Raw genomic sequence first — 21690 nt, forward strand, 5'->3', positions numbered from 1 at the left:
TGGAGCAGAACTGAGGCAGTTTGAAGTTGTGGGGAGCTGCAAAGAGGTCTATCTGAGGCGTTCCCCACAGGGAGATTTGATGAAGGGGTGTGGAAAGGAGAGTCCACTCGTGAGGCTGTAGAAGACGACTCAAGTTGTCCGCCAGGGCATTATCCGCCCCCTGAATGTAGACAGCTTTGAGGAAGGCGTTGTGGTGAATCGCCCAATCCCAAACTCTCAGAGCTTCCTGACAGAGGGAGTGCCTCCCTGCTTGTAGACATAATACATGGCGACCTGATTGTCCGTACGAATGAGGACCACCATGCCGTGAAGTAGATGCTGAAAAGCAGTGAGAGCATTGAAAATCGCCCTGAGTTCCAGGAGATATGGCACAGACTATCCGCACTCGTCCAATAGCCCTGGGTGCGGAGACCGTCCAGATGAGCCCCCCAAACATAGGTCGAGGAGTCAGTCATGAGGACCTTCTGATGGGTAGGCATGTGAAACAGCAAACCTCTGGAAAGATTGGAAGAGAACATCCACCAGCGAAGCGACTGCAGCAGAGCAGGAGTGACCTGAATGTGACGAGTCAGAGGGTCGGAGATCTGCAACCATTGAGAAGCCAGGGTCCACTGAGGAATCTGCAGGTGAAGTCTGGCAAAAGGCGTCACATGAACCGTAGAGGCCATGTGGCCCAGGAGCACCATCATGTGTCTCGCTGAGATGGACGGACGAGAAGAGACCGAGTGACAAAGATGAAGAAGAGCCGCCAGGCGCTGAGGAGGAAGAACGCTCTGAGTTGAATAGTATCCAGAACAGCTCCGATGAAGGGGAGAGACTGTGAAGGTTGAAGATGGGATTTGGGAAAGTTGATCTCGAATCCCAGACTCTGCAGAAACCAGATTGTCCTCTGAATGGTCCGGACGGCCCCCTGAGACGTGGAATCCTTGATGAGCCAGTCGTCGAGGTAGGGAAACACCTGCAGACCATGGTTCCCGAGTGCTGCGGCCACCACAACCAGGTATTTGGTGAAGACTCTGGGAGACGAAGCGAGGCCGAAAGGGAGCACTCTGTACTGAAGATGAAGGTGTCCCACCCGAAATCTGAGGTATTGACGGGAGGCCGGATGGATGGGAATATGAGTGTAGGCCTCCTTGAGATCCAGGGAGCATAATCAGTTGTTCTGCTCGAGGAGGGGATAGAGTGAAGCCAGGGTCAACATGCAAAACTTCTCCCTGACCAGAAACTTGTTGAGCACCCTGAGGTCCAAAATAGGACGCAGGTCGCCCATCTTCTTCGGAACAAGGAAGTACCGGGAGTAAAAAACCCTGTTCTGTTGGTCCACAGGGACCGGCTCGACGGCACAAAGCCGGAGCAAAGCCTGAGCTTCCTGAAGAAGAGCGGTCTGGGTTAAGTTGGAAGGATACTCTCTTGGAGAATGTTCCGGAGGAACATGATGGAACTGAAGAGAGTATTCCTCTCTTACGATGGAAAGGACCCAGAGGTCGGTGGTAATAGTCGTCCATCGATGGTAAAAATGATAGAGACGACCTCCGATGGGAAAAAGCGGGAAGGGCAGAACGTTGGAAGTTATGCTCCCTACGAGACAGTCAAAAAGGCTGGGGAGCCTTGGGGACAGCAGAAGGCTGAGGTTTTTGTTGAGGCTTCTGCTGGTGCTGCCTCTTCACAGGCGGCCGGATGGTGGGGGCCCACTTCGGTGGGTAGCGCCTCTGATAAATCATAGGCGGACGAGACGGTCGAGAGATAGCAGGCTTGGGTTTCTGGCGGAGAATAGATTGAAAAGATTTTTCATGTTTGGACAGCTTCTCCGTCGCCGCCTCAATGGACTTGTCGAAAAGGTCCGCTCCCGCATAGGGAACGTTCGCCAGCCTGTCCTGGAGATTCGGGTCCATATCAATGGTCCGAAGCCACGCCAAGTGTCTCATGGCCACCGAACAAGCAGCCGCTCTGGCCAAGAGCTCAAAAGCGTCGTAAGACGATTGCATCATCTGCAGGCAGAGTTGGGACAATGACGCCAGTACCTCCAAGTACTCGAAGTGAGCCTGAGAGTCCAGATAGGGCAAAAACTTTTGAAGAATGGATAGAAAAAACTCAAAATAGGTCGCAAAATGAAAGCTGTAATTCAGGACTTGAAAAGCCATCATCGAGTTCTGGTAGATGCGCCTGCCAAATCTGTCCATGGTTTTGCCCTCCCAGCCAGGAGTGGAGGCATAGATCTGGGAAGGATGAGACCGCTTCAGAGAGGATTCAACCAAAAGGGACTGGTGAGAGAGCTGTGCCCCGTCGAAGCCCTTATGGTGCACCATGCGGTACCTAGCATCCAACTTCCCTGGGACCGCAGGGATGGAGTATGGGGTCTCGAAGCACCTCATGAAAGTCTGGTCCAGAAGCTTATGGAGAGGCAGACGGAGAGAATCAGCAGGAGGTTGAGGAAGATGCATCGTCTCCAGATATTCCTTAGAAAACTTGGAACCCGAATCCAAGGTGATGTCCAGATCCACCGCCATCTGCCTCAGGAAGGACGAGAATGACAACTGGTCCGCCAGGGCCAGGCCTCGAGTCGGGCTCGAAGAAGATGAGGCGGCCTGGTCTGCCGAGGTCGAGGACCAGCAAGGGGAGAACGAACCCCCGCAGTCCTCGAGTTCAGGCATCGGAGGAGGAGGCGAGTACTCCGGGGAAAACTCCCGAAAAGGTTGCTTTCGACGAGGCAAGGCATGCCTCAATGAATGCCTCGATTGACAACCGGAGCTGTGTCGAGAAGCAGGCCTTGAGCGTCGAGACGAGCAAAGCCCAGACAAGGCAGCCACCGAGTAGATGGGACTGGAGGCTGTGGATCGAAGCAGCAGAGGCTGAGACGAGGCCCCCCGAGGCGCTCCCCATGGCTCGAGGTTCGGCATCGCGGAGGAAGGCTCCGGTCCAGGCAAGCCATGCATCGAGGGTATCGGTTCCAAAGGTGGCATGGGCAAAGACTCTGCTCCTTGCGAGGCATGCCCCGAAGTCAGACCAGACACTTGCCGAGACTCTGCTCCCAGCAGCAAGTGTGCGCCGAGGAGGCACCGGAGGCGGATCAACCTCGCGGGAGGCTTCCGCGTGCCCAGGCTGGATCTGGGAGAGAAGCGTCGGCCCAATCTTGGTAAAGAGCTCGACAAATCGCTTCTCCAGCATGGCATGGAACGAAGCCGGCAAAGAGGGACCCGCATCAGCAATGGGACCTCCTGCACAGACATCGCTAACTCAGCCGCCAGGGGGCTTGGACTTAGAGGCCTTGGGCACCTTAAGCACCACTGGAGGAATGGGAGACTGCGCTACCTGACCTGAGGAGACAGCGGAAGGCACCGCAGCAGGCGTCGGAGTCGAAGCCGGCACGAACGAGGCAGGCTTGAGCAGACTCGAGGCCGAAGATGTTGAATCTGAAGTCGAAGGCATGGTGCTCTGCGAAGAAGGCAGCACCATGCCAAACAGCGACTCCCACAAAATATAGCGACGCTTAAAAGCACGTGCTGTAAGAGTGGAGCAAGGCCAGCACGATTTTGGAAGATGTTGAGGCCCCAGACACTGAAGACAGCGTCGATGAGGGTCCGTCAACGAAATCGCGCGCTGGTACTTGACACACTTTTTAAAACCGGTAACAGGCCGGGACATAGGCCGAAAAAGCTCCGCCGCAAGATCGAAGCCACGGGGCCGCGGCCATGCGACCTGCCCGGTCGAACAATCGAAAGAAATTTTTTTTTTTTAACAATAAAACGCAACGTGAGCCAATGATAATGAGCCCAGAAAAAAACTCAAAACCGCAGGCACAGAAGGCACAAGTAAAGGAACTTCGTGCAGAGAGTTTCGAAGGCAAACTTCTTAGCTCCGCGGAAGAGAAAGAACTGAGGAGACACGCCCGGTGCATCGGGCGGGAAGGCACTCGCACATGCGCGGTGTGGGCAACTCGAAACGTCTTAAAGTTTCTACAAGCAAGTATGCTTGTGAGATGTCCGCATCGGGGCTCCGTTGGATGATGTCACCCACTAGTGAGAATACCTGCCTGCTTGTCCTGGGATAAGACTAGCTATTAGGGTGTAAGGTGTTCTAATTTATTCGTTAGAATACACATTTTGTGGATATCTTTTGTTTCATGAGTAAATGAAGGAAATTTTTTGTTGTTTACCTGCAATTACATCACTTTCTTTTCCAGAGAAAAATAAAATGATTTGTCATTGATATGTGAATATTTCTTAAAAAACAACTGAATATTTCATGGGGTGTCCTAATTTTTTCACGACTAATTATGAAAAACACAATTGACTAAAATGGTGTATCAATATATGCTATTCTTCGAATGACTTTGCCTACTATTGGTCACAGGGGAAATATGTACAACAGTTCCTTTGTTGGACAAGACTGGATTAAGGCAGGGGTTGGGAACGAGGGCCGCAATTCAGTTGGGTTTTCTGGAATTTCCTAATAAATATGCATGAGATCTAGTTGCATGAAATGGAGGCTGTGCGTGCAAATAGATCTCATGCATATTTGTTGGAAAATCCTGAAAACTCGAATGGATTGTGGGCCTTATTTCTCACCCCTAGACTAAGGCGTCCACACTGGTGCTTCCAGACTCACATTTCCGGCTAATGGTTGGCCTCCCCCAGCACAATGCTGCTGAAAGCCTTCTATGCCAGACCCCACTCTCCCGTATCCAGGGTCTAGCAACCGAGTTGGCTTGCACATTGTTCACTCTCACTACATGCGTCGCTAGCATGGCTTCTAGGTGTGCTTCCACCCATCAAGCAACTGGACCTCCAGTTCCAGAGTATTCTTGGTGCATCCCTGTCTGTTGAAGTACGTCATAGCCGTGGCATTGTCCGGGAAAACTGACCTCCAGGGTCTTTTCAAGGACTACAGCACTAGCTGAATGGCTCTCAGTTCCAATCTGTTGGTGGACTAGTTTCTCTGAGAAAGTAACCAGTGGCCCTGAACCGGGTGGCTCTAACAAAGACCTCTCCAGTCATAAAGTCTAGCATCCATCATCAGTATCACGCATGAGGAAATGCAGGGAGGCAAGCCCTTGGACGACACCTCTGCCCGGAGCCACCAGTGCAAGTTTATGCGCTTCCGCCATCCAGGGCAACTGCATCTGGAGCAGATTCGTTTGCAGAGACCAGCAGGATAGTACTGCATTCTGAGTAGAGCATAGATGAACTTTCACCCAGGGTATCACCTCTTTGATTGCTATCATGGACCCCAGTAACTGCAGGTAGTGCAAAGCCATGATCTCCAAAATCTGGAGTCTTAAGCTTCAGTTTGCGAGATTCCGGAAGGAAAACATGGTTTTCTGCCGTGCTGAAATGAATCCCTAAATACTCCAAGGATTGGACTGGGTCCAGGTGACTTCTGGAAATTAATAATCCATCCCAAGTCCTGCAGGAGCTGAACAACTTGTGCTACTGTCTTACGACCATCAGCTTTGGACAGAGCTCCAAATAGCCAATTGGCAAAGTATGGATGAACCTGAATCCAAGCTTTGTGTAGGTGTGGTGCTGCAACTATCACCTTTGTAAAGGTGCCAGGTACCGTTACCAACCCAAAAAGGGAGCACCACAAACTGCAAATGTCTCTCTAAAACATGGAACCTGAGAAACTTTGGGTGTTTCGGGAAAATAGGAATATGTAAGTCTACGTCAAATCCAGCGAAGCCAAGAATTCCCCCGGCACTACCGAGGATATGACCAAATACAAAGACTCCATTTGGAAACTGGGCACCTACCGTGTTGCATTAACAGACTTCAGCTCCAGGATTGGTCTCCAGTCTTCTGAGCCTTTCTTGGACACGATAAAGTATAGTGAGAAGCCCGATTCTGCATCCAGTACCGACTACATCCTGAATCTCCTGAAGCCGTTTTACCGTCGTTCGGACTTTGACCACTTTCTCTGGCCTTCTGGCCAGTGAATCCACAAAGAGGTCCAGTTAAAAAAAATTTGATGCATCCTTTAAAATCACGCTTAGTTAGTTGCACTACTAACGAATCCATCTTAGATGGAGCAAATAAATGTTGGAAATCAGGAGCCATTGGGTATAATTTTATCATAGCCTTGGCAACCTTCAGAGGGTCCTCTGGCGCCTCCCAGTGCTCCTTCAGCATCATAGTGATCTCTGGATAGGAAGGAAAAACTGTGGACATGGTCTTAGCTATAAGTGAAATTTAAGCCATGGAAGTCTGCAGAGGTTCCAAAGTCATTGCCCACAAAGATACTGTAATGGCTTCCATCAAATCCACTCGCTTAAAATGTCTGCACACTGTTGGATCTTCTTCCTAGCCTAGTGTTGCCAAACTCTTGGCTGGTAGCACCCACCTGAGACCTAGAATCCTCTAAACCTAAGGACTCACTTTGAAGTAGTAAAGGCATTGACCCTGAACACCAGCCATCCTAGTCCTTTTCCAACTGGATCTCTGGTTCCTATGGCATACCTTTCCACTGGGGAACTGTGCTTTGTGAAGGTAAACCCCCATGCGCAACCACTGCTGACACTGCAGACTGTGCATAGGCTTCAAACACCGAACTTAGAAAATCAGTCAAATCCCTGCCCCGGATCTCTGCAGGATACTGTCTCCTTATAGTTCAGAAGCATCTAAGCATTTGCATTTTGCCAATACCAAGTCGCCATTCAAGGGATCTAGGAGGGATTTATGTCCCAACAAATGAGATTTATGTGATCGAGATCCTGGAGGGCCCAGCACTCCCATCCCCTCACATGCTCCGCAGCATGTGGCTTTTTCATGCCCTACGGGGCCTCCGTTTCTCCTTCACGAACAAGGCTTCACCTGGGGAATTGCTGCAGTACTTAGAGATAGTCATTCAAAAAATGTTGCCTAAGTACTGTAGCACTTCCCCAGATGAAGCCTCATCTGAAGGAGACGGAGGGCATAAAAAAGCAGTGTTGGTGTGTTAGTGTGGCATTTATCTACAACTTTCAGTAGAATGTTGGCGCTATCTTAATTGTTAAGTTTTTTTTTTTTTAAATATGGAACGCTTTGCGTGTCATCCTTGCGCAGGGGCCATGATAATCTTCTCTATCGTTCCAATTTTAGTGTTTGCTCTGCCGAAGTTTATTTAGCATCATGGAGATTTTTGAACAATGATCAAAACATGACCTGCCACATTCATTTATATTAAGCAGTGTTGTTGCCATAAAGGTCTGAGGTGTTTTTCTCCTTTTGTTGTGTATCTAAATGTGCTCTGTTTATACAGATATTTTTGGTTTATACTATTTTAACATTAACACCTGTAGTTGCTTTACACTTTTGTGTTTACCACCAAAAAATAGCCCAGGAGAGCAATATTAAAGTTCCAAAAATTCAGGTAAGTGTTTTAGTTTTTTGTTATTTTTTTAAGAGGAAGCCCCAGAAAACCTCAAAAAGGTTAATTTTAGGACCACCCCAATGTCTCCCATAGACAGCAATGAACTGTACTCACAGAACTGGATGGTGCTGTACCTGCATCAGCTCCCACTGCAGCTGGATTATGGAGATTTCTGCCTCAGATAGGTCTGTAAATTCCTCCAGGTTTGTCTCTTTGGGCTGGCTGCCTTTTAGTCAGACCCTGCGATTCTGAAACCCTCAACTCCTCTGTGTCTTTGGGGGGAGGGGAACGGGACGCAGCTAACACCCGCTAAACTCCACTGGCCCAGTGCATTGCAAATTGTGTCCCCTAGCAGATTCCAGGTGTACCTAGAGATGACGAGGAGAAGGTGCTGGCTGACTGCTTACAGGATGCGCTTCTTGACGCAAGAGACAAGTCTTGTAGTCAGTCAGCTGGCGCGTCTGTTCCTTCCATAATCTCTCACTCTGCAGCACTTCCCCACCAACGGTAATAAGAGGATCAGGGCCGCGGACATCGGCGTGATGTCATCGTGTCAACGTCCACACATTTCTGAGTGCCCTCCAGCCACAGCTTTAAAAGTTTGCAACACACTACTCTGGCCCAACACGGGGCAATTCAGCTTGTGCTCAAGTGCCTGATAAATCACTGGCCCAACATGGGGCCACACAGCCTGTGCTCCAAGTGCCTGATAAATCGCTGGCCCAACATAGGGCCACACAGCCTGTGCTTAAGTGCCTGATAAATAAGGGGGGCAAGCTAAGCTCCGAAGGGTACTCTCACCGAGCTGCTTTAAAAGTCAGTGTAGGCCAGCTAGGTTGATGCCCTGCAAAAGGGTTGCCACCCCAGCTACAGCCCTCTGAACATAAAGGCTGTGTCTTCTCCCAGGCAGAGCCCCTGAAACGGAAGTCTCAAAATTCAGATGGAAAAAAAAAACCCAAAACTAAAGCAGAGCAGATAAAAAGACATCTTCTCAACTGGCATGCAGAAGAAGAAAAAAATTAAGAGGCTGAGGCACTGCCTAGTAACACAAGGAGGTGGAGCTGAAAAATGTAGATGTCTTCTGCAATCCCCGTGGGTAAAGGAAAGGAATCTACTTGTCAAGACTCGTGTTCCTTTTGCACTGGGAAAACGAATATTTGTTGTTACTGAATAAACTGTAGGTATTATATAATCTGCAGGGAAGATATATATATATATATATTTTTTTTTAGTCAAGCCAATACACTGGACCAAAATATCTGAAAGAAAAACTTTAAAAGAAATAAAGGCCTGCCATCTATCAAAACTATTACAAAATCCATTCCAAGCACCTCACATTATTAAAAAAAAAGAAAAAAAAAAAAAAAAAAAAGAGGGGGTAAGGGAGTCGATTAGCTTTAGCAATTCTTTAGACAAAAACAGATAAAGTATTTGTAGATTATATATAAACACACTGGGAAAGATACATAAAACCATTTCAGACGGCTCCCTGGCTTTCTGGGCAGCGGCTCCCGATGCTCGCCCTGCCGGATACATACCGATACACCCTGGCCCGGGACACACACACATTCTCCCGCCACAACAAGCCGCGGACATCCACAAAGGGCGCCCAGCCGGTGCGCATCGAGCATGCAGCAGACAGAGAACTGCAGCGGGCCAGCCCAAGCCCAAAGGCACCAGAAAAACCGGGGCGGAAGTAGCGAGCAGCCCGGCACCCTTTCAGCTACAGTCTCCAGGGGTCACCCTGGAGAGCGGCAGCGCTATCACGCACTGCATAGACGCTGCAGCAGCCACCGCTCCCAGGGCGCTCGAGTAACTCAGTTCTGCATGGCAAGCGTATGATGGCGACGGTTACTGGATATACACACCGGTAGCGTTTGCGGGGAAGAGGCGGAGGGGGGAACTGCAGCTGCAAAAAAAAATCCTCTTCTGTGACGACAACGGCGAATATTAATTCTTCTTTCCGTTCGAAATTCCAAGTGCTGTTAGGCTGCGGCCGCGCGCATACACCTCCCCACCCCTCTTCCCTCCAGATCGGCTGTGGCGCGCGAATCTTCTATTTCCCTAGGATCCCCCAGACCCCCTCACCCTACCCCGCCCCCTCCCACCCACGGGCGTTCACCGCCCCTGCGGCCTCTCTGATTGGTTTCTGGCTGACAACGGCAATGGGCATTTGCCGATAGTACGCGCATTGTGACGTAGATGGATTCTGACGGACTGTGTGTTGATGTACGAGGCTTCTGAGTGGTGGAAGGAGGCGGCTAGTGGTAGCTGGAAGATAAACAGATAGAAGATCCCGTTGTGAGGATAGAATCTCTCCTATTGTGGTGACGCGCATTTTCAAGGAGGAGGGGAGGTGATGCGTGAACTTTTACGTTAATGATTGAGTCATGACCACGATCTTAAAAGTGAAAGATGCCTTTTTTCACTCCATTATTCCCTTGTGCTACGCTATTAGACAGTACGTGAATATTTTGTAGATTATCAGAATAATTCTATTCGGTCCTCCTTGTGAGAAATGAAAATACTAATATTTTCTAATGATGTTAATTATTGCAGAATAACACAAAGGGGTGAACGCATTAAAGGTTATATATAATACATTTAACCAGATGTGACAAACCAAAGGCAGATAAACTAAACTAAAATATTATTAAAACATATAATTCTAATAAGGCAGAGTGTCATATAATAAATTCCCTGAGGAGGTAACATACAAATAAGGATATATTAATAAGTGGTAATAAAAACTAAATGAAATACTGGTAAAATTCCAGCAGAAGGAATTTGTCTAACACTGTGTGCACATAACAGTAAGAAATATTGCTGACTCAAAAGGTGGGAGAGGCAGCATTCCTGGGACACTGAATACAATGCCTGCAGTGAAGTGAACATTGAATTACAGGTGTCTGCAGAACGAGCCATAAGGGCTATTCTTGGATAATAACCTCTGGAAGCTTCAAGACACTCCCCTCTTTTTTTTTAATTCATTTTTATTAGAAAGGGTACAACCGGGTATCAGGAAAAACAATAATATGAAAAGCGCAAATACAAAGAGGCATTATATACACTCCCCTCTAAGCTTAGTTTGTTTCTGCAGCCTTGCTGTGAACTTCTAGTTATTCTGCTCGTGATTTTATTTCTCAATTCCTAGTCTTTTATTTTGTTCGGTGGCACGGGTATTGCCCAAGTGCTGCTGATTCACTCTGGGGGAGTGATCCTTTGGCGGGAGATTGCAGACTTTTCCTTAAAGATTGTCTGCTTCGGGGGGTGCCCTGTTAGCAGAACTTGCAATAAACCCTCCAGCCAGCTTGCAGATCAGATCAGGAGCCATCTCTCCACGGGTTCGTCCGCTGAGGGGTAGAGCACAGGCTACTGCGGTTCTGTGGAGGTTCACCAGGATCGGGACCGGACCACTTATCTTCCCTAAATCCTCTGATTGGTTGTGATCTGAAGTGGCAGGGAAGGTGATGTGGCCAGAAGACTTGAAAATCCAGTTTTATCAGCTCCTGAGATAACTGATCTCCCTTGCTTGCACTGTGTATTGCTGGCTGCTATAGAAATGCATTGCAGCACATGTCTTTGAGGTGTCTGTGTGCCTTTGAGTTTGGCAATTTTAGGGGGTGCTGAAATCAGGGTTTTGGGTGGTTCCCCCCTACACACACACCTGTATAATCATAAAGTCGCTGTTTATCACGGTTCCCTGCAGCAGAGATCTTGGATTTTCTTTAAAGTTTTTAAAAGTGTATTTTTTGGACTTAGAAGTTTCATTTTTGCTCCAAACTTCACAGATGGCCTCCTCAAGACAGGATAGCATGGATTCATGCTGTAAATGTGACGGATGGATGGATTGCAGCTGTGTATAACGTGCGCTGCGGCCCATGAGGGGGGTGAACCGTGCGTGGTTTCTGCACTTCCACTCTCCGGAGAGGCCCTACCTTCCGATTCCACCAGTGACGCGATTACAGTGTCTGGGATGCCTAATTTGGGCGCAGAGAGCGCTTCCGCAAAATGCAAGCACAGTTCCGTGGAAAAGTCTCATAAATCTTCTAAGCGTTCCAAGTCTGAGTCATAGTAACATAATAGATGACGGCAGATAAAGACCCGAATGGTCCATCCAGTCTGCCCAACCTGATTCAATTTAATTTTTTTTTTTTTTAATTTTTTCTTCTTACCTATTTCTGGGCAAGAATCCAAAGCTTTACCCAGTACTATGCTTGGGTTCCAACTGCCGAAATCTCTGTTAAGACTTACTCCAGCCCATCTACACCCTCCCAGCCATTGAAGCCCTCCCCTGCCCATCCTCCACCAAACGGCCATACACAGACACAGACCGTGCAAGTCTGCCCAGTAACTGGCCTAGTTCAATATTTAATATTATTTTCTGATTCTAAATCTTCTGTGTTCATCCCAAGCTTCTTTGAACTCAGTCACAGTTTTACTCTCCACCACCTCTCTCGGGAGCGCATTCCAGGCATCCACCATCCTCTCCGTAAAGTAGAATTTCCTAACATTGCCCCTGAATCTACCACCCCTCAACCTCAAATTATGTCCTCTGGTTTTACCATTTTCCTTTCTCTGGAAAAGATTTTGTTCTATGTTAATACCCTTTAAGTATTTGAACGTCTGAATCATATCTCCCCTGTCTCTCCTTTCCTCTAGGGTATACATATTCAGGGCTTCCAGTCTCTCCTCATACGTCTTCTGGCGCAAGCCTCCTATCATTTTCGTCGCCCTCCTCTGGACCGCCTCAAGTCTTCTTACGTCTTTCGCCAGATACGGTCTCCAAAACTGAACACAATACTCCAAGTGGGGCCTCACCAATGACCTGTACAGGGGCATCAACACCTTCTTCCTTCTACTGACTACGCTTCTCTTTATACAGCCCAGAATCCTTCTGGCAGCAGCCACTGCCTTGTCACACTGTTTTTTCGCCTTTAGATCTTCGGACACTATCACCCCAAGGTCCCTCTCCCCGTCCGTGCATATCAGCTTCTCTCCTCCCAGCATATACGGTTCCTTCCTATTATTAATCCCCAAATACATTACTCTGCATTTCTTTGCATTGAATTTTAGTTGCCAGGCATTAGACCATTCCTCTAACTTTTGCAGATCCTTTTTCATATTCTCCACTCCCTCTTCGGTGTCTACTCTGTTACAAATCTTGGTATCATCTGCAAAAAGGCACACTTTTCCTTCTAACCCTTCAGCAATGTCACTTACATACATATTGAACAGGACTGGCCCCAGCACCGAACCCTGAGGGACTCCACTAGTCACCTTTCCTTCCTTCGAGCGACTTCCATTAACCACCACCCTCTGGCGTCTGTCCGACAGCCAGTTTCTGACCCAGTTCACCACTTTGGGTCCTAACTTCAGCCCTTCAAGTTTGTTCAACAGCCTCCTATGAGGAACTGTATCAAAGGCTTTGCTGAAATCCAAGTAAATTACATCTAGCATATGTCCTCGATCCAGCTCTCTGGTCACTCAATCAAAAAATTCAATCAGGTTCGTTTGGCACGATTTACCTTTTGTAAAGCCATGTTGCCTCGGATCCTGTAACCCATTAGATTCAAGGAAATACACTATCCTTTCTTTCAGCAACACTTCCATTATTTTTCCAACAACTGAAGTGAGGCTCACCGGCCTGTAGTTTCCTGCTTCATCCCTGTGACCACTTTTATGAATAGGGACCACATCCGCTCTCCTCCAATCCCCAGGAATCACTCCCGTCTCCAGAGATTTGTTGAACAAGTCTTTATAAGGACTCGCCAGAACCTCTCTGAGCTCCCTTAGTATCCTGGGATGGATCCCGTCTGGTCCCATCGCTTTGTCCACCTTCAGTTTTTCAAGTTGCTCATAAACACCCTCCTCCGTGAACGGCGCAGAATCTACTCCATTTTCTCGTGTAACTTTGCCAGACAATCTCGGTCCTTCTCCAGGATTTTCTTCTGTGAACACAGAACAGAAGTATTTGTTTAGCACATTTGCTTTCTCCTCATCACTCTCCACATATTTGTTCCCAGCATCTTTTAGCCTAGCAATTCCATTTTTTATCTTCCTCCTTTCACTAATATATCTGAAAAAATTTTTATCTCCCTTTTTTACATTTTTAGCCATTTGTTCTTCCGCCTGTGCCTTCGCCAAACGTATCTCTCTCTTGGCTTCTTTCAGTTTCACCCTGTAGTCCTTTCTGCTCTCCTCTTCTTGGTTTTTTTTATATTTCATGAATGCCAACTCTTTCGCCTTTATTTTCTCAGCCACTAGGTTGGAGAACCATATCGGCTTCCTTTTTCTCTTGATTTTATTGATTTTCTTCACATAAAGGTCCGTAGCCATTTTTATCGCTCCTTTCAGCTTAGACCACTGTCTTTCCACTTCTCTTATGTTCTCCCATCCTAACAGCTCTTTCTTCAGGTACTTTCCCATTGCATTAAAGTCCGTACGTTTGAAATCTAGGACTTTAAGTATCGTGCGGCCGCTCTCCACTTTAGCCGTTATATCAAACCAAACCGTTTGATGATCGCTACTTCCCAGGTGAGCACCCACTCGAACATTAGAGATACTCTCTCCATTTGTGAGGACCAGATCCAATATCGCTTTTTCCCTTGTGGGTTCCGTCACCATTTGTCTGAGCAGAGCCTCTTGAAAGGCATCCACAATCTCCCTACTTCTTTCCGATTCCGCAGATGGAACATTCCAGTCTGCATCCGGCAGGTTGAAATCTCCCAATAGCAGAACCTCCTCTTTCCTTCCAAACTTTTGGATATCCACAATCAGATCCTTATCAATTTGCTGCGATTGAGTCGGAGGTCTGTAGACTACACCCACGTAGATAGAAGTTCCATCTTCTCTTTTCAGAGCAATCCATATCGCTTCTTCCTCTCCCCAGGTCCCTTGCATTTCGGTCGCTTGGATATTGATCTTTACATAGAGAGCTACTCCTCCACCTTTATGACCATCTCTGTCCTTCCTAAAAAGATTATATCCCGGTATGTTTGCATCCCATCCATGTGATTCACTGAACCATGTCTCTGTGATAGCAACAATATCTAGATCTGCCTCTAACATCAGGGCTTGCAGATCATGAACTTTGTTGCTTAGACTGCGAGCATTTGTGGTCATCGCTTTCCAGCTATTTTTCAGCGATAATCTCCTTTTTCGTATGGATTTTTGTGTCGTTTCACTTTCCGTTGCTGATATTGCTTATGTTGCAGCCTTTACTACTATCACATCTTTTCTTTTGCCGGGGGTGGTCTCTATAATTGTCCTTCGTACATACACCACTCCCACCTTTTAGTTTAAATGCCTAGAAAAATATTGTCTAAATTTCTCTGCAAGGTTACTTTTTCCTGCTGTAGTAATATGTAGCCCATCAGTGCAATATAGCTTCTTGTCCTTCCATGTATTTCCCCATCCTCCTATGTACCTGAAGCCTTCTTGATGACACCAGGCTCTGAGCCATCTAATTAAAGTCCTCTGTGTTTTTCACTCTTTGCTCTCCCTTTCCATATGCAGGCAGTATTTCAGAAAAAGCTAAAGTCTTTACAAAAGGTTTTATGCCCTCACCAAGCTCCCAAAAAGCTTTCTGTGCTGCAAGTGTGGAGTTGTTGGCCAGGTCATTTGTTCCCAGATGGATAACAACATCAGTGTTAAAATCCTTAGTTTCTTCCTTAATTATAGTCAGTATTTGCCTGGAACTCCTGGTAGCTGAGGATCCTGGAAGACATTTCACTATTTTGGTCTCCTCGCCCTGTGTTCCAAGGTTAATGCCTCTGATGCCTCTGATGATGGAATCCCCCAACAGTAATAGTTTTCTGTTTTTGGCTTTTTTATTTGTACTTAGGGTGCGCTTGTTTTCTTGAGTTACCTTCATTGGTTCCAGTCCCACCTCCCTTCTGTTTTCTTGAGTATCGCAGTGCACTAGTGGAGCGAAGGAATTTTGTAGAGGTAATATTAGTGAAGGTGGATGTTTCTGTGTTACATGTCGGTCTTCCTAAGCCTACTGTGACCCATTTATTCCTGGGCTGTTTTATTCTTTGAGGTAGTAGAGGTGGTAAGTTGGTATGATTTTGTGGAGTGATGGAAGCTGCTTTAATTGTATTCAATTCCTGTTTAAGTTTGCAGAGCTCCTCCTTAATACTGGCAAGTTGAAGACAGATGGGGCAAGCCTTAAGCCTCCAAATAGTATGTCTTGGAATTAAAGCACCACAGTGATTGCATAGAATAAAGGTCATCTTGATTGGTTGTGAAGTCCTGATTATATGGGTCTCTATATATGAATAGTGGTCCCTGGGGTTGGTGGGACTATAAGTCTTACCCTTATTCCTATAAAGGGAAAGAGGAAATAAGATTTAACAGAGGAAAGAGAAGGGTTTATTTTTTTGTGCTTTTTTTTTTTTTTTTTTTTTAGTAAGAAACAGAGATGAGAAGAGAAATTAAGCAGATATAATGCTGAAAACCAGTGAAAAGAGCAGAATATGAAATGCAGAGCAACTTATCTTATCCCTATACCTCTGTACTTACCTTGAATATAATACCTCCAAGATTGAACTGCTTCACAACACTCAGGTTTCAGCAACACTGCAAGATTATAATTTATACAGTTAGCACATAGATATGACAAACAGGACCCAATATGTCTGTACTTACCTTTCAAATCATACCTCCAATAGTAGAATTATGGCTTGACAATCATCATGGATTAACAACTTCATTATACCTAAGCACAGACAGAAGGAAGGCAGAGAGGCCCAAAAAAAGAACCCACTACAATGGTAGACAATCATCCTCACTACACACTCAAGGCAAAAAGTTTACACCAATAAGCCCCACCATCAGACTAATGATCCTATCCTACTGTTCTGATTTAGCAAAACAAAGAAATGAAGCTATGCATATACCTGTAAATGTGAATATCCTCTTATGAACGATACTTGCAAACAGACAATGGTACCCAATGCCTTTATAAAACTATAAACCATAAGCACACTCAAATTAAAAATATTCAGATACTAGTCTTGCTGGCATAAGAGTTTTTAACTTCATGCAAACATGTTTCTTTTCAATTCTATAACTGCATTCAATTATACATACAATTAATATCAAACATCACATGATACATAATATTAATATCATAAATCACCCTTCTCGCACTTTTACTATGCGGGACAACTGAGCGCAAGACAGGTGCAAGAATGACGAAACTTTGATCCACGCATGCGCGCTAAGCGTTCCATGATAACCAACAAAACTTTAATTTGAACAGTCAAAGTTTTATTATTATACCCTCGGTTTTCTTGCGATTGTGTAGCACGCATCTTATATAGCTTTCAAAAGTAGCGACATAAAAATATACGGTCCGCGTGTGTGTGAACCGAAAATATAAACATACTGAAAATATAAACATACCTGTAAATGAAGAAATCAACAAAACTTTAATTTGAACAAGTTCACTCAGTTTTATTATTATACCCTCAGTTTTCTTGCGATTGTGTAGCGCGCATCTTATATAGCTTTCAAAAGTAGCGACATAAAAATATACGGTCCGTGTGCGTGTGAACCGAAAATATAAACATACCTGCAAATGAAGAAATTTGGAAGTAGTGTTGATCTCACCAGAGGCGAGTAAAATCCGCGCAAGACAAATATTCGTTATAGATCAAGTTCTAGCAAAATCAGATCTTTACCTATAACGGACACGGTCAGGCAGCGAAAGGAGGGCGGGCTGTTCGGAGCACACATATAAAGAGGAAACATAACCAAAGTAACGAAAATGCATTCACGTGACTAATATTCAAAACGCAAAAGAGGCAAGGGAATCATACTGATAACGTGGTGACGTGATCACGTGTTAACGTGCTGAACGTGCGTGTGCCCTTCGCCACGCACCATTTTGAGGTGTGCTGAATTGTCGTTGCGCTGAGTTATCCTTGCGCTCAATTGTCTTGCGCTGAATTATCCTTGCGCTCAATTGTCTTGCGCGCTATTGTCTTTAGAAACATAGAAAAAAGCAGCAGAAAAGGGCTATAGTCCACCAAGTCTGCCCATTCCAAGTATCCCCTCCCCTGAATTTACTCCCTTAAAGATCCCACGTGAGTATCCCATTTTCTCTTAAAATCCGTCACGCTGCTGGCCTTTATCACCTGGAATGGGAGTCTGTTCCAATGATCCATTACTCTTTCGGTGAAGAAGTACTTCCTGGAGTCGCCATGAAACTTCCCTCCCCTGATTTTCAGCGGATGCCCTCTGGTGGTCGAGGGTCCCATGAGCCAGAAGATATCATCTTCTGACTCGATGCGTCCCGTGATGTACTTATATGTTTCAATCATATCTCCCTATTCTCTTCTTTCCTCAAGTGAGTACAGCCGCAATTTTTTAAATCTTTCTTCATACGTGAGATCCTTGAGCCCCAAGACCATCCTGGTGGCCGTTCGCTGAACCGACTCGATCCTCAGCACGTCCTTTCGGTAGTGTGGTCTCCAAAACTGAACACAGTACTCCAAGTGAGGCCTCACCATGGCTCTGTACAACGGCATCATAACTTCAGGTCTCCTGCTGACGAAACCTCTGCGGATACACCCCATCATTTGTCTTGCCCTGGAGGAAGCCTTCTCCACTTGATTGGCAACTTTCATGTCCTCACTAATGATCACCCCTAGGGCGCATTCCGCCGTGGTCCTAACCAAGGTCTCACCATTTAGTACATAAGTTCTACACGGGTTTCTCTTACCCAGGTGCATTATCTTGCATTTTTTAGCATTGAAGCCTAGCTGCCAAGTAGTTGACCATTGTTCCAGCAACAGTAGGTCGTGTGTCATATTATCAGGTAATAAGCTTTTGCCTACTATGTTGCAAAGTTTGGCGGCGTCGGCGAACAGTGATACCCTTCCTCTAAGTCCTTGCGTCATATCTCTTATGAATAAGTTAAATAGAATCGGGCCCAGAACCAAGCCCTGCGGCACTCCACTGATCACGTCCGATGCTTTGGATGGGGTACCGTTCACCACCACCTTCTGAAGTCTACCGCTCAGCCAATCCCCAACCCATGTAGTTAGAGTGTCTCCTAATCCTATCGATTTCAGCTTGTTCAGTAATCTTCGATGAGGGACGCTATCAAATGCTTTACTGAAGTCCAAATATACCACGTCCAGTGACTCTCCGGCGTCCAGTTGTCTAGTAACCCAGTCAAAAAAGCTAATCAGATTAGATTGGCAGGATCTACCCTGGGTGAACCCGTGTTGGTGTGGATCACACAGTTTTTCTTCGTCTAGGATTGTGTCAAGATTCTGTTTGATCAGTGTTTCCATGAGTTTACACACTATAGACGTGAGACTCACTGGTCTGTAGTTTGCTGTCTATGACCTGCAGCCCTTTTTGTGGAGTGGGATTACGTTGGTAGTTTTCCAGTCCAAGGGGACCCTTCCTGTGCTTAGAGAAAGATTGAAAAGAACAGATAATGGTTCTGCCAGGACTTCCCTTAACTCCCTGAGCATTCTGGGGTGTAGATTATCTGGTCCCATGGCTTTGTTTACTTTGAGTCTTGATAGTTCTTCATAGACGCTACTGGGCGTAAATTCGAAATCTTGAAACGGGTCTTTCTGGTTATCTCCCGTCTGTAGCTGTGGACCAGCTCCCGGCGCTTCGCGGGTGAACACTGAACAGAAGTATTTGTTTAGTAGTTCTGCCTTCTCAGAATCTGATTCCGCAAAGTTACCGTCCGATTGCTTCAGGCGTACTATCCCATCTTTGTTTCTTTTCCTGTCACTTACAAACGCTGATTTGTCTTCGCGTTTTTATCCGCGTGCTGTTGTCTTGCGCGCATTTGACCTGTCACCAATTTCAACGCTCCAGCTGCTCATAGGAAGCACATTTAGAGAAATTGCCTGCCACGAAGGTAAGGGGCAGGGAGGGAGATGCTCAGGCGGCGGTGGCGATCAGGCGGCAGTGATCCGTAAGGAGGGAGATGCTTGGGCGGTGGCAGCAGCGATCGGGCCGTGACAGAGGTGGCGGCTATCAGTAAGGAGGGAGGGAGCGCGATCAGTGATCATGCGCATTCCCTCCCTTAACTGTGGAGATAAGGCCATTCACCGCTCCATGGGGCGGTGAATGGCCTTGTCCCCGTAGCCATGGTGAACACTGTTCCCCCCCCTCCACTGTTTCAGTGTGTTACTCGTGGCTTACTGCGGGTAACAGCCATCGTGTCATTCTCTATTCTACAGCCAAGGCTGGAATAGATGCAAGACCCTATGGTGAAGCTTCCAGAGGCTATTTACAAGAAAAAAGATTAACAGAAGTGAGTAACCTAATCTTTCTTTGTTCAGATTACAAGATCAGGTATGTAGCATGATGGGGGAGCATGTGCCCAAATGAGATAAGTAATTGGGGGCGGAGAGACAGGAAATAGGCGTAAAAGAATCTGATGGGTTGTGAACTGTCTTTGCTCTATCCAATGAACAGGCAGGCAGGAGGGTCTAACAAAAGTTTGTACTTACTATATAAACAATGAATTGTCACAGGGAGAGCCCTGTGATAGATGAAGAAACCCTGCAGTGCCCTGAATCTAAATCTAAAACAAGGGATATTGAGCACTTGTCATCTGTGGTTGCTCCTAAACCTGCCCCTAAAACCAGGCAGGGAAAAGAAACACCCTTGTTTAACAAACCTCAAAAGAAGGACAGCACCGCAATGACCTGCTTATCCTTACCTAATACTAGCCTAGGAACAACCAGGGTAAAGAAATGAAAAGCCGCCTATTTACGGCCTTTCAATACCACTGGCTTCATGGAAACTCAATATGCTGTTATAATTAATATATATTTATTTTATTAACAATCAATAACAGGTTACAAGAACAAATCTTACAGCATATGGAGCTGACAGATAGTATGCCTCAAGCGCTTGAGTATATCTGGATGTCTGTCCTGTTTTCATAATCACAAAGGCTGTCTCTTATACAATTCTTAACAGCTTGAGGCCACGTTGGCACATATCATATTGTTAGTTTTTATTGGTCACTTACAAACGTCATTACATTTATCAGTTTATTAATTGGTTCATAATATCTGTGTCATACCATACGCATGTTCTGTTTACCAGAAAATCTATCTTTTCCCGCATATGCCGTTTTTTTAATTTATCATGTCAGCAATTTCAAGCCATCAGCCAGTAAAAGCCTGCCCATCACAGACATGTTCTCATCCTTCTTAGATCCACTTCCCTGGCATTACTGCAGATGTAACACCAGTTGCCATGTAAAAGAATAAGTTTCATTTCACTCGCTCATTTTTCGCTTGGCTTGCTGATTTCAGCAAGCATAGATTGTGCAAAGGCTTGACAGTTTTAGTCAGAACATTCTCAGCCATCTTAGGCCTTTAGTTGTGTTTATTGGCCTAATATGTTAGGGGATTTTTTTAGGGGAGGCTCTTCACCTGTCACCTGTACAGGACTCTCTCTCTCTCTCCCTCCCTTCTCACAAACCACAAGTCCCAGTAGGCTAGGCAGGTAAAAGATAAATTCAGGGCTGGATTAGTTCCTGCAGTTAGTCCAGCTGTAATCAGGGCTAATCAGCAGGGAAACTTGCAGAGCTCAGGAGCAGAGAGATCTAGGATCTCAGCTGGTCCTGGGGATAATCAGCCCAGAGTATGTGAAAAGGTTGTGTCTTCCAGGCAGTGGAGGCAGCCATAAACCTTCAGAGTTACTGAAATCTCTGGAAAGAACAGACCTCAGCAATCACAGATTAAAAGACAAGGACAAGTACTTTGCAGGAAAATCAGGTAGGAGGCCTTTGGAGTGAGGCTTCCAATAATTCTTCTGAAGCTAGCTATAATGAAGTAGAAATGTCAGAAGAACTGTTTGTTGATGATATGGAAATGGAACCTGAGGAATTGAGAGTTGTTGAGGACATGGAAACATGTGAAAGTAGAAGTACTGTTTATGAAGAAGTGGTGATGCTTCACAAAATGAGAAGAAAAGTTAAGTCAAGGCTACAGTTTGGAATAGCTGTAGTAGGACGGTATGCAGCCTGGCCAACCTGTGCAGGCAGGTTGCCAAGTTTTTGTATTGAAACTGAAAGGCTATTTTTGATTTGATTCTGGCAGAGCACAGTCTTGAAGTTGCTCTCTGAAAGTTTGCTTTTGTGCTATGAATTAGTTGGGATTGATTGCACAGGGGATCTATAAAACCCAGATCTAAATAGGGTTAGGAAGAATCCCATGCCCGGGGTGTGAGTTATAGTTTCACCCCGGGATGCTGCTTCAGAGGCAAGATATTGCAGTCTGCCTATTGTTTTGAGCCATAAACAGAATAAGCACCGTGAGCCAACAAGATGTTTGGCAATCAAGAAGT

General features: G+C 46.1%; 1 protein-coding gene and 1 pseudogene across 5 annotated transcripts in view; both read right to left on the reverse strand.

The window, feature by feature from the left end:
• The window catches only part of PDP1 (pyruvate dehyrogenase phosphatase catalytic subunit 1), a 41568-nt gene that overhangs the window by 9364 nt on the left and 10514 nt on the right, over positions 1-21690 (reverse strand). The window contains exon 1 of one of the 5 annotated variants that reach the window (XM_033934352.1): positions 9213-9378. The exons of 1 other annotated variant lie outside the window; for it this stretch is intronic. Coding sequence is in view for 1 of the 4 variants with exons in the window: in XM_033934348.1 (XP_033790239.1) it covers positions 8883-8940 (58 nt within the window). In the remaining 3 variants the exon portion in view is untranslated. Of the gene's footprint in view, positions 1-7458; positions 8673-8882; positions 9379-21690 lie in introns of those variants that run through there. 3 more of the 5 variants (XM_033934348.1, XM_033934353.1, XM_033934351.1) reach the window with 3 other exon arrangements.
• Positions 7001-7100, reverse strand: LOC117356146 (annotated as a pseudogene).

Source organism: Geotrypetes seraphini, chromosome 2 (genome assembly GCF_902459505.1).
Source record: "Geotrypetes seraphini chromosome 2, aGeoSer1.1, whole genome shotgun sequence".
In the NCBI taxonomy this organism is placed as follows: Eukaryota; Metazoa; Chordata; class Amphibia; order Gymnophiona; family Dermophiidae; genus Geotrypetes; species Geotrypetes seraphini.